The 16,960-nt window shown below is 40.7% G+C and overlaps 1 protein-coding gene across 5 annotated transcripts in view; it reads left to right on the forward strand.

Moving 5' to 3' along the window:
* The window catches only part of kif21a (kinesin family member 21A), a 58,077-nt gene extending 41,117 nt beyond the window's left edge, over nt 1-16,960 (forward strand). For 2 of the 5 annotated variants that reach the window (XM_038705814.1, XM_038705816.1), the window contains 17 exons: nt 1,856-2,050; nt 2,280-2,381; nt 2,802-2,967; nt 3,566-3,586; nt 4,354-4,411; nt 4,706-4,760; nt 4,850-5,052; nt 5,174-5,224; nt 5,683-5,808; nt 9,352-9,426; nt 10,940-11,076; nt 11,378-11,552; nt 12,216-12,380; nt 13,016-13,133; nt 13,503-13,673; nt 14,291-14,490; nt 14,802-16,960. In XM_038705814.1, coding sequence (XP_038561742.1) covers nt 1,856-2,050; nt 2,280-2,381; nt 2,802-2,967; nt 3,566-3,586; nt 4,354-4,411; nt 4,706-4,760; nt 4,850-5,052; nt 5,174-5,224; nt 5,683-5,808; nt 9,352-9,426; nt 10,940-11,076; nt 11,378-11,552; nt 12,216-12,380; nt 13,016-13,133; nt 13,503-13,673; nt 14,291-14,490; nt 14,802-14,892 — 2,109 coding nt within the window. In that variant the 3' untranslated portion in view covers nt 14,893-16,960. The remainder of the gene's footprint in view (nt 1-1,855; nt 2,051-2,279; nt 2,382-2,801; nt 2,968-3,565; nt 3,587-4,353; nt 4,412-4,705; nt 4,761-4,849; nt 5,053-5,173; nt 5,225-5,682; nt 5,809-9,351; nt 9,427-10,939; nt 11,077-11,377; nt 11,553-12,215; nt 12,381-13,015; nt 13,134-13,502; nt 13,674-14,290; nt 14,491-14,801) is intronic. The other 3 variants (XM_038705815.1, XM_038705817.1, XM_038705818.1) reach the window with 3 other exon arrangements.

Consider the following 16,960-nt stretch of genomic DNA (forward strand, 5'->3'; position numbering starts at 1 on the left):
CACCTGTCCACAGCCTCAAGCAGTCAGACTCCAAACTCAATCACGGCCAAGACCAAAGAGCTGTCGAAGGACACCAGGAAGAAAATTGTAGACCTGCACCAGGCTGGGAAGAGTGAATCTACAATAGGCAAGCAGGTTGGTGTGTATAAATCAACTGTGGGAGCATTTTGTAAGAAAATGGAAGACATACAAGACCATTGATAATCTCCCTCGCTCTGGGGCCCCACGCAAGATCTCATCCTGTGGGGTCAAAATGATCATGAACGGTGAGCAAAAATCCCAGAACTACACGGTGGGACCTGATGAATGACCTGCAGAGAGCTGGGACCAAAGTAACAAAGGCTACCATCAGTAACACACTACGCCGAGAGGGACTCAAATCCTGCAGTGCCAGGCGTGTCCCCCTGCTTAAGCCAGTACATGTCCAGGCCCGTCTGAAGTTTGCCAGAGAGCATATGGATGATCCAGAAGAGGATTGGGAGAATATCATGTGGTCAGATGAAACCAAAATAGAACTTTTTGGTAAAAACTCAACTTGTGTTTAGAGGAAGAAGAATGCAGAGTTGCATCCCAAGAACACCATACCTACTGTGAAGCATGGGGGAGTAAAACCTCATGCTTTGGGGCTGTTTTTCTGCAAAGGGGACAGGAAAACTGATCCGTGTTAAGGGAAGAATGAACGGGGCCATGTATCGTGAGATTTAAAGCCAAAACCTCCTTCCATCATTGAGAGCCTTGAAGATGGAACGTGGCTGGGTCTTTCAGCATTACAATGATCCCAAACACACTGTGGCTCCATAAAAAGCATTTCAGGGTCCTGGAGTGGCCTAGCCAGTCTCCAGACCTCAACCCCATAGAAAATTTGTGGAGGGAGTTGAATGTCCGTGTTGCCCACTGACCGTCCCAAAACATCACTGCTCTAGAGGAGATCTGCATGGAGGAATGGGTCAAAATACCAGCTACAGTGTGTGCAAACCTGGTGAAGACTTACAGGAAATGTTTGACCTCTGTCATTGCCAGCAAAGATTGTTACAAAGTATTGAGTTGAACTTTTGTTATTGACCAAATGCGTATTATTCCACCATAATTTACAAATAAATTCTTTAAAAATCCTACAATGTGATTTCCTGGATTTAATTTTTTTTTTTTTCTCATTTTGTGTCTCATAGCTGAAGTGTACCTATGATGAAAATTACAGACCTCATCTTTCTAAGAAGGCGAGCTTGCACAATCATTGGCTGACTAAATACTTTTTGGCCCCACTTTATGACACTGATATTACCAAAATGGCATACAAAGTACAAAACCACAATATACCTTCCAAATAGTATTACATTCATGTTGGCTATTCTGCTGTTTACATTTGTTTTGTACAGTAAAATGCCAAAACAGAAGTATACATAATAATACATAATTCTGTTGCTAATAATTTTCCACTAAATTCTGAATCAAATGGTCTGGAATTGGAGAAGCGTCTGGCAGATGACTGAGGGGGCTGTTGACGTGTCTTTGTGCCATATTTCCAGTCTCTACTGTTGAGTCAGTAAGAACTGAGAGGTTGTTTTGGAAAAATGGCATCAAAACCTGACCTTGGAGGAGGCTTTAATTACTGCTACATCATCTTGTTGTTGCATGATTCATCATGATCAGTGGGTAACAAAAGCAAAACCTGGAATAATTTTGTGTTGAAAGTGTCTGTTACTTCCTGGTTTCCATTTTTTTTAAAAATAAATTCAAGATCCTTTCTTGTTATTCCACAGCGGTTTATCATGTATACATTTAGAAATAACTCCATGGACTGAAATCTGTTTAGTTCTGTTGATTTTCTTACAAGTCAGTGTGTTTCTGATCATAGCAACGAGAGGAGCTGACCAAGCGCAAAGAGAAGGTCATCAGGAAGAGGGACAGGGTGCTCAGGGAGGGGCCAGAGGCAGAGAAGGCAGTGCTTCCCCTAAACGAGGAAGTGGATGCTTTGACGGCCAACATTGACTACATCAATGACAGCATCGCAGACTGTCAGGCCAACATCATGCAGATGGAGGAAACCAAGGTGAGACAGACTGAGAATATTGGGAATTGGAAAATTGAAAAAAAAAAATGTTTTAGCTGTACTGGCTGGTTAAATAGATTCAGTAAAAATGATGGAGGAACAGCTTAACAGGGGTTTCTAATTCGCCAAACTTTGATGTGATGAAAGTGTTCTTAGCACATATCCAGCACGTTTATTTTATTTATTTTTTGTTGAAGTTTTATAAATTCACTTTTTTGTTTTTATCCAGGAGGAAGGCGACACAGTGGACATCTCTGCTGTTGTTGGTTCCTGTACCCTGACAGAAGCTCGTTTTCTATTGGATCACTTCATGTCAATGGCTATCAACAAGGTACCAGCCCTAATAACAGTGTTCATTGGGAATAATCACCACTGTCTGTGCTTATAACAGCTTTGCAACCTGAAACGTGAATAAGAAAGCCAAGAATTCTTGGGTACATACAGACTGATTTTTCAACCTGAATCAGGCAATTTTACTTTTTTAACATCATCCTAGTCAGGGACTGCAGAAGAAAATTTGCCGTTTGGATAAATCTGATACATTTACATCATAATGATGCTATTTAATAAATATAGTCCTGATACATTTTTGCCATTTTTTAACATTGTTATTACTGCATAAGTTTTGAAACCGATACATGACTCTATATTTGCAGTTATTAAACCATATGCAAGATGTCGGTGTGATTTTGAGATGGACAGTGAATAACACTATAAACATTGTGTAATGTCTACGCTCTCACCCCTTCAGGGTCTCCAGGCAGCACAGAAGGAGTCTCAGGTGAAGGTGATGGAGGGCAGGCTGAAGCAGACCGAGATCACCAGCGCCACACAGAACCAGTTGCTCTTTCACATGCTGAAGGAGAAGGCCGAGTTTAACCCAGAGCTTGACGCGCTGCTGGGGAATGCACTGCAAGGTAACAAAAGAGTTCTGTTTGGGTTGAGATAGAAGTGGAGACAAGGACCCAAAATACGGACCAGACCCCTAGTTTAACCCAGTCCACCTCCTGTGAGTGTCATTAATATCATGTAAAGTAAAACTGGGATTCAGATTGTATTCTGGGATGATGATGTAAGTCTTTCCACGTATCTGTTACAAAGCATTTGACCTTTCAGGAAGTGGACTGGATTACTGGTCAGTTGCATGATTGGGCCCATTGACATGCTCCTGCCTGTTGTCTTCTGCTGAATAGAAGCTGGCCTAATTATTTTATAACTGATACATAATTCCCCTGTTAAACTCTGGTACAAAGATAGTTTTACTGTTATCCAAATTCCTAAAAACATTTACATTTATAGGCTACAGAGTTGGTTTTATCGCCAATGTTTGTGTTGTGATTGTAAAAGTATTTCTGCCAGCCTCTGTTCAGTAGGAGACTCTTGTTTACTGTAGCTGCACTTTATTTTCTTTTTGTTTGTTTGTTTTTTAGAATTTTGGGGGACTAAGTTTTGATTTGTGTATTGCCTTTTCTGTTCCCCCACGTTTTTCTTTTTTGTTTTCTTATGTTTTTGCAGAGCTAGGTAACATCCCGGCTGGTAAGTGAAACCATATAAGACTCTTATCTGTGTTATGAATGCATGGTTCCTTCCCTTTGACTTTTGAAAACTAACTAAACATAACATGAACAGGTGCATGAGGTGCAATGCAACAAGGCTTCCCTCCATCTGTCTGCTGACCTCTCCTTCCCGTCCCTTCATCTGGATACACTCTACCTCCTCCTGCTGCTCCTCCTAGCTCACCATGTGCTACAGCCTCCATGCTTTAGCACCCCGCTAACCCCAGACCCTTCCACAGGAACCATACACCGTGGATATTATAGCTCTGTTGGACCCTGTAGGTCAGCTGACCCCACCTGGAGCAACGGACTAATGATTCTTCACACTCCTCCACCTTATTGTCTCATATCAGGTCTTTTACCTTTGCCCCAACTCGTCCACACATCTCTCTTTATATCCCTCCCCACCTGACTGCTCTCTGACCCCTCACCCTTTTCAATCCATCTGATTCCATTGAGTGAGGAGCAAGTTTCTGTTTGTCGATAAAACAGCATGGCGCTGTGCTGACATCGCCCTCATCTGCTTCACTTGTTCTTTCCTATATCCATTTTGTGCAGCTATTTAATGAAAGACAAACAAATTGCTTCACACAACCCTTTAGCGAAAGTGAGCTGAAGGATAAATTATTTAGTCGTAGGCAAGGTGTACTTGCTAAGAACCATTTTAGAAAGTCATAAGCAGTCATCTCAGTCGGCCAAGATGGTTTTCTTTCAACTCTTATGTTATTCATTGATCTCATTTGACAGAAAATGGGGATGATAGCAGCAGTGATGAGTCTGCCCAGAGCCCTTCTGCAGAGGGAAAGTGAGTTTATTTTATTTTATGTTGTGCTTATGTTATGCTGACTTATGATGTACTATGCTATGTATGTTGCTTTGCATTATGTTATCATTATGTTTCTTATTTATTGTTACTTATCTTTATATAGCTTATGAAATGTTTATATTATGCTATGTTACATTATTTTGTGTTTATGTGTTATGTTTTATGTTGTTTAGTTCATATCTTTGTTGTGTTCTGTTTTGTGTTGTTTTATGCACTGTGTGTTTTTACAAAAGTCCATAATACTCGTATATAAAACTCATGTCTTCCTCCCAGCACCTTGGCATCAGATCTCATGAAACTCTGTGGTGACACCAAAACGAGAAATAAGGTATTACAATGTTTAATGGCTTAATGTGTCATATACTAGTTTTTCCCCAATTACTTCCTGTCTTAATTTCACTTATCTGTGCTGTACAGGCTCGTAGAAGAACCACCACTCAGATGGAGCTGCTGTACGCAAACAGTGACTCCGCCCCCGACGCACCCACTGCAGACTTCTCCAGTCCGATGCTGCCCTTAGCTGAAACACCAGATGGGGGAGGAGACATGGACTCATCAGGCTCATCAGTCAGGGACTACACAGCTCTCTCCCCCGGCTTTTCCTCTAAAATGGGCAGCATGTAAGTCTAGGCCCGGCACTCTTCTGCTAACACAGTGATTGCTACTTCCTTCCTTCCTGCATGTTTGATGTTGCTGCTATGTCCTCCGCTTTATTTAATTTTGTTTTACATTATTCATTAGCATCCTTACATCAAATGGCTATACCTTCCTCCAACTGATGAGTCCTTTGAGGTAAAGGGGCCAATATTAACATTTATATGGCTCATTTATTACTGTTCCCTGCACAAAGTGCCTTTCTAATTCCTCATTACAGCTTAGTTGCACGCTGAAAGCAAAGATACTAACCAGACTGCTTTAACTGACCTGCAAAAGACCCTGCTTCTAAGTGCACATTGACTTGTATATTTTTTTTAAAGAGCCTTGGCTGACAGCGCATCAGCAAGTAAAGTAATAGAATTATATTTTAGTGTAACGCAAAATCTACACAGTCCTGAGTAGTTAAAAATGAGCTTGGCGAAGAACCACCACTGTTTTGGGACTTTAAATATCAGGTAACTGTGTTTCTATGTGTACTGCATGCTCATCTCTTCATTGTTACCATTATTTTATGTTTGGTTTCACATTCTTCTGTTGTTTTATTATTATTCTTTGTGTCGTTTGTGGGTAACTATATGAAACTGAATGGTCAGTTCTGGCTCCAGAACTTCGTCTGGGGTGGAAAAGCGAGCGCCGGAGCCCTCCCCGCTCTCTCGCAGGAAGACCTACGACAAGGCACACGCAGCTGCCGACAGGGCAAAAGTCAAGGAGATTAAACAGTAAGAGCTTGATGCCGACATTGTGGCTGCAAAGCTGAAAAATATAAATAACTTCACTTCAACTCTACTAATAATACTCCTCTCGGTTTCCTGCTTTAGAGAAGCATGTGGTCTCTAAATCAACTAAATCAAAAATGCTCTGTGCCTGGTGGGATAACCTTTCACCTGCCAAGTTCTATGTTGAATGTTGAATCGTATTATTCTTACCTAACTTGGATATTATGTCTCTTTATTGAGCCATAATGGGGACGTTTTCTTTTTTCACTCCTAATGGTTTTGACTCAAATTGGTGCTAATCAGTGTTTCTGCTGTTGATCTACTAAAGATAAGCATTCTACTTATTGAAGAAACCACTGAATTTTTCCTTTCTTGGTCTTATCAGTAAATTCTTGTGTGTGAGACTGAAATGGAAGAACGTGCTGAGTAAGCTGTTTTTGTAAAATTTGCTGTGTGCTATATATGATCTCAACGCGTATTTACATGTCAAAAACATTTCTAGTCCCTGACGTCCTGTCTGAAGATATATAGTACTGAAATACTGTAGATTAATTTATACAGCTGATAACTGAATCTTACATTGGTGATGACTATTGACAATAGTTACTAATCGTCTTAATATTTGAGTTTTTAGGCTTTCCTTGGCAAGATGTGCAAACATATTTTTGCCCACTTGAAACTACATTTTCTTTACATTCACTCTGCACTCATGGGTCTGTGTGTGTATGGGGTTGATACGAGTCCTGACTATCGCTGCATTCATGTCATATGGCAAAGCCAGTTGATGGCATTTTCTATACAGAGAAAAAACTGTCAATGTCAAATCTCCAGTGGTTAACACTATTTGGAAACTCTGTCTGACTTCATGCCTTCAGAGCGCCTCCATCACGGAGTGTGATTTCTTTATTTACATAGAACAAACAAAAGAAATACATTTCATTGCTTGTCATTTTCTGATGGCACGGATGCATGTTTATTCCTTTTTTTTTAAAGATGTTTTTTAGCCTTTATAAACAGCAGGTAGTAGAGACAGACTGGAATCTTGAGTTCCTGACTAGAATTGAACAAGTGATGATGAAATACGTTTTTTGACCACTAGGCTACCAGGACAACCCAGAGGAAAGGAACCCTTTAGGTTACAACATGGCATTTAATCTGCCCCACACCCTCAGGCTAGATGTGAAGGATAAGAATCTAATTTCTAGTCTCTCTTAATTTTCTTGTGTGTGTGTGCATTAAAACTAGCTTTGCTTTAGATTTAAGTGGCTGATAGAAGATACTTTGAAATAAGGTACAATATGCTAGTACTATTTTCATACCAAAAATTGGTAAACAATTTTCTGTTTACAGTTAAAAGCCTCCAAAAGAAGATTTACAATATTAAAAAAGGGTTCAAGGGTAGTATGTTAATAATAATTTGTGATTTTGGGCTATTTAACTAAAGTTGAATTGACTTAATGCATTTCACTGTAACCAGGATACTACATCCCTCGGATAAGTACTGTAAATGTAAATGTATTAAGAAATGTTTTTCTGCAACTCTGGTGGGACAGGAACTTTCATATCTTGACAGAATTATCCTGGCCTGAAATATCCACAGGCTGAAAAATCTAGTAAACCACATTGAACAGGAAAGCTTCTCCCTTTATAGCTCTTTATAGCTTCAGATGAGTATGAACACGTGAACACTCTCCTGTCAAGCTGTCCTGACAGTTGCTCCCATGGCATGAATGCAGCATATGCGTCTCCCTTCTGTCCTCATGCAGTCCTCCCACACTCCTGCCAGTAGTGTGTAAACAGCTTAGCACACACTTTAATTATGCTGCAGCTTAATTGGCAGCCCTACTGTCTTCCTTCACAGCCCAGTCATCAGGAGCCTGAAGAGCAGCCCACCACTTCCCCTCTCCCCAACCGCTCGTCCCTGTAACCACATTGCTGTGTTTAGCAGTGTGACAGGGTATTTGGGGCGTACTGCAAATGCCTTGCAGGATAAGTAAGAACCAGAGATAAGTACAATTGACACAAACCTGCCAGAGAGTCAGATTAAAGTCTGGGGAAAATTCCAGGATGAGCGGCAGCATTGCACTGCAAAATCTGTCAGTTTGTCTTATTTCCCAAGTTACAGTAGGTACTGTATGTCCTGTTAATGTAGACACGAGACATACATGTAGATCTGTAGCAGTACGAACACATTAATATAGTTTTTGGAGTGTTATGATAAAAACTAGCTTTCTCAAGGTAGTATTATCATTTTGATTGCTATTTTGTAGAAATCCAAAGTGCACATTGTATCAAAATGGACCCTAAAAATATCATAAAACTATTCAAGATCATACTAGTGGTATAGCAAAGTATTGGTATTGTTTGACTCTTTCAATGCACATGACTACTGACCATTTTGCAAAGCATACTGTAGGATTGAATCTTTGTTTTCCACCTTCCATGTAGCCATTACATTTCCATTTCAGTTCAGTGAATAGAAATGAAAATCTATTTGCACAGATTTGTTGATGACAGGTAATCCATTAGCCGTAAATGTCTTGTTTTCTTCATGTTACATTGTTGCATAGTAGTAAGTAAGCAAGGATTGTGGTCTTTATTGGAGCATTCAAGCATTTTAAAGTCAGGGTGCCAGAAGGCATTTTCTATCCAAGAAACAGTCAACTTCAGATTGTCCTTCTAATTACATTTGCTTGTTGTTTTTCCTGCTGGATTTGATTTCCTGATTACACACCAACTTCTCAATGCGACAATGCAGTGTTTCTTTGCAGGCAGCCCATAAATTCAGAATGTAGGAGTGTTTTCAAAATAAGGTGTTCTCTACTTGCAAATGCATTACCGTGGTTGTGTCTGAAATCACTCCCCTGTTCACTCAATCACTATTCTAAGCACTCAATAGTTTACTAGTTGGGATTACATTGAGATTCCGAACGCACAATCACTGAGAGGTACAGCAGTGCATAACTGTAATTTACATATCTATTAAATTTAAAACATTGCATTGTGGAATTTGTAGCTAAAGGTAATGTGTATATACCATGGATGTCACTTTATAGTGCATATATTCTAAACTTAGAGATTAGACACTCAAATGAAATAACAGGGTTAACAAATAAATACATACAAAATTTCAAATAGGAACTGATTTTGGGCACGGCCTGTGTGACATGACACAAAAAATGTAATGTACATGGATGGAACATAAATTCACCTGAGTTTAAACTTTCACCATGATGATTTTCAAACTGGATACATGGAAGGTAGAAAATATCTTTTGCTAAGGCATGCTAAACCACTGGTATGGCTTTTGATTATATACAAGGAGTGACATTTTGTCAGACTAAAGCTACATGATTATTGTATATGCTTTCCCCTCTCATGAGTACATGGTTTCACTCTAGAATTAGCTCTTCTTGAAGTTAAGTTGGACCCAATATGGAATTATGTAAAAACAATTAAGGATTTTGATAAAAATGGGAACTAATTAGCATTTAAGTCAATAGTTAATCAGGTCTCGGGAATATCTTATATTCTTTTCCCCTCCAGGACGGATGGATGTCACCACTTGTCCTCCAACCGCATCCTCCGTTCTGTTTCCCCTCCTCTCGCCGGTCCACCCAAGTACAACTTTTTGTTTTTTATTTGTCATATAGTTCACTAAAATTTCACCTTTTGGTGTACAGAGCAAAGGTGAATCTGAATCACAGACGCACGTGGTGTGGAATCTTTTTCTTATCGTGACCTACACTGTTTGCGTTGACAAATCATAAGACTAACAAAACACTAGATTTAACCAGACATGAACGGTTAAAGTGACTTAAACATCAGAATCAGCTTTATTTGCCAGGTATATGTACACATACGAGGAATTTGACTCTGGATTGTAGAATGCTCACGATGCGCTTACTTATACATTAACACAATAATAACAGTAATTAAATCACACACAGGCTGCAGTATAGAGAACACATATATTGACACTATAAACAGAACAGACAGATTGAGACAATAGTGCAGTCGTGCCATGAGCAGAGTGCAAAGGATGCACGAGTAAATTATTACCATTATTATGTACATGTCAGATGTGGATGTGATATACAGGTGCACATACAAGCATACATGTACACAGTGGGATGAGTGCAAAGGATGCTGGAATATATAAGTATTATGTGTGGTGTTATGTACATGAGGTAGGTGGATTTGGTATACAGTATAATATACAATATGAACAGTAAGAACAGCTCTGAAATAGAGAATGATAAATAAATAAATGGTAAGTGGTAGCCAGTAAACAGGAATTATTGCACAGAAATTGTTCCTGACATGTGAGTCAGAGTCAGCTGTTCCTCAGACTTATGGTTTATGGGAAGAAACTGTTCTGAGTCTGTTGGTTGGCGTACGGTGCTCTGTAGCGGTTACCAGAGGGGAGAAGTTGGAACAGGTTGTGTCCAGGGTGAGATTATCTGTAATTGTGCGTAGGTAGTTAGGTAGTTACGCTCGCTCGGATCAGTAGACAATTACAATAAACCTAAACAGTGTCATCTTGTCAAGCTTATTACTGATAATGAATCTGAACCCTCAATAATCCTCTCTTTTCATTAGTTTTTATTCTGCACACAGGAGGCCTTTTTAAAGCTCATTCAATCAACTCCTGAATATTGATGTCTGGATCTGTGCCACACAATCAGCTCATCCTGCTGCTCCACTGATACTGATAGCTACAACTGTTAGAGAGTAGTAATTGAACAATTACACTACTAGATGCTAATTTGCCAACACAACCAGCCAATTAATGATTGATCTAGGCTGTGGTCCCTTATGAACACCACTTTATCCAGTTATCGTCTGTCTTTGCATCATTGGGTGTTTTTATCTATTCTGGACTCAAAGAGAAGCTCCTTAAGGAATCTTGGCTTTTCTTTTCTTCTAACGGTGACTCTGTTCCCAGTGTCCACTTTTTCTCTAAGGACTGTTACTGTCATCTCTTTGTGTTTTTGGTTTGCAGCATCGTCCTAATCAGCCACGGGAGTTGCATGCTGTGCATAACTCTGGTTATGTGGGTGTGCACTCAGATTATTAGACAAAGTTGTGTCCGTGCTGCATCTATTGATGTGTGTGTGTGTGTGTTTTCCAGGGGCGTCATTAACCCGGTGCCAGCTACTAAGAGCAGTCGGCAGGCGACATTACAGTGTGTCCATGTGGCAGAGGGCCACAGTAAAGCTGTTCTCTGTGTCGACTGCACTGATGACCTTCTCTTCACCGGATCCAAAGGTTAAAACCCACAATCCTCCCTCCTACCGTCCTCCCTTCACTTCTTCACGCTAATTAGTATTCCTCACGTCTGCTAGTTATGGCGCTGGCAATTTATTACACTTTGACATGCTGTTATATAACGACAAACAAAACCTGACAGGGATTAACCAAGACTGCCGTGTGCACAGTATGTGGATAAATCAGTCTTGGTCTGTTCTCTGTTGCTCGAGTTTTTACTTCTTTCTCAGCATGCTCCCTGTGCTTATAAATATATATATTAACTGGTGATGTAGATGACATACTGCCTGTCCTCCTGTAGACCGGACCTGTAAGGTGTGGAATCTGGTGACGGGTCAGGAGATAATGTCCCTGGCTGGTCACCCGAACAACGTGGTGTCAGTCCGCTACAGCTCCAGTTTGGTTTTCACCGTCTCCACCTCCTCTATCAAAGTCTGGGACATCCGGGACTCAGCCAAGTGCATCCGAACACTAACGTGAGTGTGACCACCTGAACGGGTTTTAGGCTGCTGTGTTTTGGCCTGACCGAAGGAGCTTAATCTGTCGAAATTGAAATGAAAAATGGCTATAAATTGAAGAAACATTTTTTTCTTCTTCATGCGTTCTTCACTCATTGTACATGTGGTAGAACTTGTGTTTCACATAATGTATTATGCATTTGTGTTGTTTTGCACACATGTATTACACTTACATTTTAGCTGACGCTTTTATCCAAAGCGACTCAGAATTGCTATATATGTTAGAGGTTGCATGCCTCTGGAGCAACGAGGGGTTAAATGTCTTGCTCAGGGACACATTGGTGGATGGGTCACAGTGGGATTCGAACGCAGATCTCTCACACCAAAGGCATGCGTCTTATCCACTGCTCCATCACCACCTCTGATCATCCAAGGATTTTCGTTTTAAGTAGGCCTCAAATGACCTTTTTAGAAGTAGCTAATTCCTAAATGTAGATTTAAAAATACCACTGAAATTCATCAGTATGCTTCAGCTCTGTCTGTCAAAGTATTAATACTTCACATCTGTTATGTAAATCTGTAATGGGATTCTTTTTGCACAACAGTTTTTACCTATTTCATAAGGATTTCTTGACAGACAAAACATTTTGTATTTTACATATCTCATTCATGTATCTTCAGGTCGTCTGGTCAGGTTAGTGTTGGGGAAGTCTGTGCGTCTAACACCAGCCGAACGGTCACCATCCCAGCAGGAGAGAATCAGATCAACCAGATCGCTCTCAACCCTAACGGGACGGTCCTGTACGCTGCCGCCGGAAACTCAGTCAGAGTCTGGGATCTACGAAGGTAAGAAGAGGGGCTAAATTTAAATGACTGGTCAGAAAAGGTTCAGTGATACTGCATAGTGATCATTTGGGCTTTAGACCAACTGACTTAGTAGATTTGTTCAGTCAAAATAGCTGCAAAGTCAATTTAAGATTAACTATTGTCCAGTCACAAATGAATCCATGATGCCAATCTGTTTCATCATTCCCTGATTTTTTATTTATTTATTTATTTTTTTACTGTGCTCATTCTGACACTGCTGCACTATTTTGAGATGCATAACACACGCCGCGAGTTAAATCAAAGCCCGATTTCTTGATGTTGCACACTTGAAAGACCTGATTCAATGTGAAACCTGTCAGGTATCCAATTCAAAGCTGTCCAGCTGGTATACATTTTGATGAATTGCCTCTTTGTAAACAGTTGATAACCTGAAGTCTGGCTGATTGAATGCTCTGAACTCAATTAACAGACTCCCAACACCAACAAGACACTTTTTTACATGAGTGAATTATTCATGAAATAAGTCAGTGTAGGCGCCATAACCTTTGGACGTCTGATATAATTTAATGTAATTCATGGTAGTGACCCAAACTTACAGACTGGGAGTGAAATGATTGACTCTTTTTTTTATAAATAATTTGTCTCTTTGTCAGATTTGCATCCACAGGGAAACTTACTGGTCACCTCGGTCCAGTGATGTGCCTGACTGTGGATCGGTCTGGAAACAACCAAGACCTGGTGATCACTGGGTCCAAGGACCACTACATCAAGGTGTGTTTTGTTCTCCTCTCTGTGTCCTGTATTTACATATTACAGCACATACTCTGGAATTAACATAATGATTCCTGTGAGCCCTGTCTAATAAAGATAAGATTATTTATGTGATTATGACGTATGATCTGTTCAAGCATTCAGGGACACAATATCAAGACTGTGGGAGTTATTCATTCTTGTCAGATTAACCTATCATGATTACCTTGGGTATTAAAAAAATAATATTCAATCCTCTTTGAAAATACAGAAATTGCTGCAGGTGTGTGTGTGTGTGTGTGTGTGTGTGTGTGTGTGTGTGTATAATATATAAAATTTCACAATAAAGTGCAATACACCTTTTAACATGCAACACTCTGGCTGTTCCAGCTGTTTGATGTGACTGAAGGCTCTCTGGGGAGCATCAGCCCAACACACAACTTTGAACCTCCCCATTACGATGGAATCGAGTCACTGGTGGTCCAGGGGGACATTTTCTTCAGCGGCTCTCGAGACAACGGTATCAAGAAGTGGGACCTGGATCGCAAAGACCTGCTGCAGGTACTGGATACATTACAAAGACTGCGGAGAAGCTGATCAGTAGGGATGCAATGAAATATTTTGGTGTTTGATGCACAGTTCTGGATTGAAGGTTGAGGAAGGCAGTGTAGGTTTATTTGCGTCATCTTTCAACAACGCCATTGAAGTGCTTTACATAACACATGAAAAGGCATTAAAACAAGATACAAAAGAAACGCAAAGCAAAAAGACCCATTAATATGCTATATATGTACGTATGTGTGTGTATATTGTGTGTGCCACCATGACTCCTTCATATATCTTCTTGTGAATCTGCGATTTTTTTTTAAAGTATTAAACAAAGTGGAGGGTGTATTTTCTTTAAAAGAGCAACTCCACTTAAAGCTTTTGGTTTGGTGTATGTCCGACAGAATTTGGTAAGTTTAATGAACCAACTATAACCAGGCTGAGAAGGACAATGTCAACCACATGAGCATTACTACAAACGTCATCTGCAGAGAGACTTGTTTAGTTTATCTGTCCTACTTATGAGAGTACCAAGCCCTCACAAGTCAGGGTAAAGTTTAAGAAACTTAGTGTCATTCATGCAAATTTTCAGTAGACCCTAGAGTAAAATCTTTAATCATTCTCGCCAACAGCAAGTCCCGAACGCCCACCGTGACTGGGTGTGTGCGCTGGGTGTTGTCCCTGGGTCCCCAGCCCTGCTGAGCGGCTGCAGAGGTGGGGTGCTCAAGCTGTGGCACACAGACACTCTGGGGACTCTGGGGGAGCTGAAGGGTCACGAGAGCCCCATCAACAGCATCTCTACCAACAGCAGCCACCTGTTCACCGCCTCAGAGTGAGTCTCGCACACACACCAACACACAATTTCTATGTCTGTTATTTTTAGGATACATTTCTTGAGATATGCTTGTTGGAAACTTGTTCTGACTGGATTTTGGTGTTTTCATGGGTATATCGAGGCTAGTAAAAGGTACTCGATGTGTGTGGTGTCGGCTTTTGTTCTGTAATAAAAATACATCCATTTAAGTCAACAGAGACTGACCAGAGTTTTATTCATCAACTAGGGTCTGCAAGATTATGTAGCATCAAACAAGTAGCTTGCTATCTGTGTGCATCTGAATTATGTTTCATGTTCCTGTCTTCCAGTGACCGGACTGTGAAGATCTGGCGTGCACGTGGTGGACTGGACAGCACCATAGAGGTGGTTGACAATGCGGACGAGGTGGCCAGTAACTGAACACAGCGCCACCTGCCGGGTTTGATTCTGGAAGGATATTAACAGCATCTTTTGATGCTGCTGCCCTGCACTTTGACTCCTAACTTATCAAGCCCAATGCTGACTCCTAAAACGCGTACCTTCTATGCCATGTAACCTGTATGACTGACCCAACAGGACATTAAACATTAAACTAGCATAATAATTCTTTTTCTTAGACTCTGTATGCTCAGAGGGTCGTGGTAATCAGTTGCCGTTCACCATAGTGTTAATGACTCTTTGCAGCATAAACTCATCTTTTTGTCTTTTGCGCTGTAGACAATATGTCACTGTGGATCATGATAAGAACTTTTAGAAGAGTTGAACCCGACAAACACACTATCAATAGCTATGCTGCTCAGCTCTGTTTAGCGCTGTAGCAGGATAAAGTACACCTGCAGACACACTGTTACCCCGGAAAAGGGTAGCAGTGTGTTTTGTTAGATTAGGGAAAAATAGGGAGTAAGTGTTAGAGGAGAAAAAGGTGACAGAGCTAACGGGTTGGTAGCTGGTCTTCGCAACCCAGTTCTCTGGTTTCTTGGGATTGTTGCACTCGAAGCAGAACCAATGTCCCTGTGCTCCCTTTCTCCACCATATAACACAAGTGGCTTTACTGTATGTGAAAAAGACAAATCACCGTTCCCCTTAACTTTCCTCTCCTGCTTTTGTGCTGCTCAATTTCTGCAGCTGTTTAAGATCAGCGACCAAAATTGTGAAAACTTGTCGTCTTTGCTGTCCTGCACTGCACTCGTGAACAGAACACACTGAACATTAACAGTCCCACTTAAAGCAAAGATTTGACATTTTGGGAAATACACCTATTTGCTTAATTGATGTGAGTTTGACGATACACATCAGACTGTTAAATATAAGGCTGCAATCAGCAGCTGGTTAGCTTAGCTAAGCATAGAGTGTGGAAACGTGGAAACGGCTAGCTTGGTTCTTCCAACACATTTGACCAACAGCACCTCTAGAGCTCACTAATGATTGTTTGATCTGTGCAGATGACAAATGACAATTTCTGGATTAAACAAACAAGATAAGGAGGTGCTGCTAGGCAGATTTTGTTACCTTCAGCCAGAAACAGGCTAGTTGTTTCCCATTTGCTTCCAGTCTTTAAGCTAAGCTAAGCTGACTGACTGCTGGCAGAAAGCAAATAAGCGTAATTCCCAAAATGTCAAACTATTCCTTTAACTCTTGCGCACTTGTGAAAACCGACATAATTAGTCTTTGAGATACAATTAATCCTTCTTAAATGTGAGCAGGTTCAATGTTTGAGGATATTCTACACTTGTTGTCTATGTTATTTCATCCTATGTAAAAACGTATGCTCACTCTTCACATGTTGCAGTTAGCACTCACTGAACCTACACTACTGACTTGTCGTCTAACACCCATGCTGCGCTCACCTTCTTCAACCCTATGAGAGGGCTTCTTTTCATGGACTCCGGGTGAAGTCCGCTCAGTACCGAGCAATGTGTATATATATGTAATAGTATCTTTTTGTTTTTGGAGAGGAGAGGCCTTCAGACTCTGCCAGTGTTGTAAGCCCAGCCATGTTGACCGATGTCTGTCTCCCAGTTCAGATCCTTGTGGGGACTTCCTGGAGACACTTGTGGTCTCCCTGATGTAACTGATCTGTTTATTGCGATTGTGTGCTGTCACTTATGAATGTTCAGTGAAACAGCAGTTGTAGGCATTATTGGGGTACATATCTAGTGTATGTAAACAATGTATTTTTAAAAAAAAAAATCTGACTGAATGTTAGTTTTGTGGGACCACCGATCTGAACGCAGTCTCACACGAGAACCGAGAGGTGCTTTAAAAAAGTGGACGGACCTTTTCCTCCAGTGAGGTGGCAGATTATGTTTAGTGGCCTACGGTTAGTTATGTCCCCCACCCTCTCTGTTTTGTTTGTTATGCTGTCCCTGTTCCACATATCCTGGGAATTTCCCCTCTGGAGTTTTAGTAGCCATTCTCAATTGACAGACTCTGTAGCGATTCTAATGTCAGATGCCTGGTGAGAATAAATGTCATCTGTCAAAAACAA

This window comes from Micropterus salmoides, unplaced genomic scaffold, assembly GCF_014851395.1.
Source record: "Micropterus salmoides isolate LMB-PRFRI ecotype aquatic unplaced genomic scaffold, ASM1485139v1 Ms_hic_scaffold_8, whole genome shotgun sequence".
NCBI classification, from domain to species: Eukaryota; Metazoa; Chordata; class Actinopteri; order Centrarchiformes; family Centrarchidae; genus Micropterus; species Micropterus salmoides.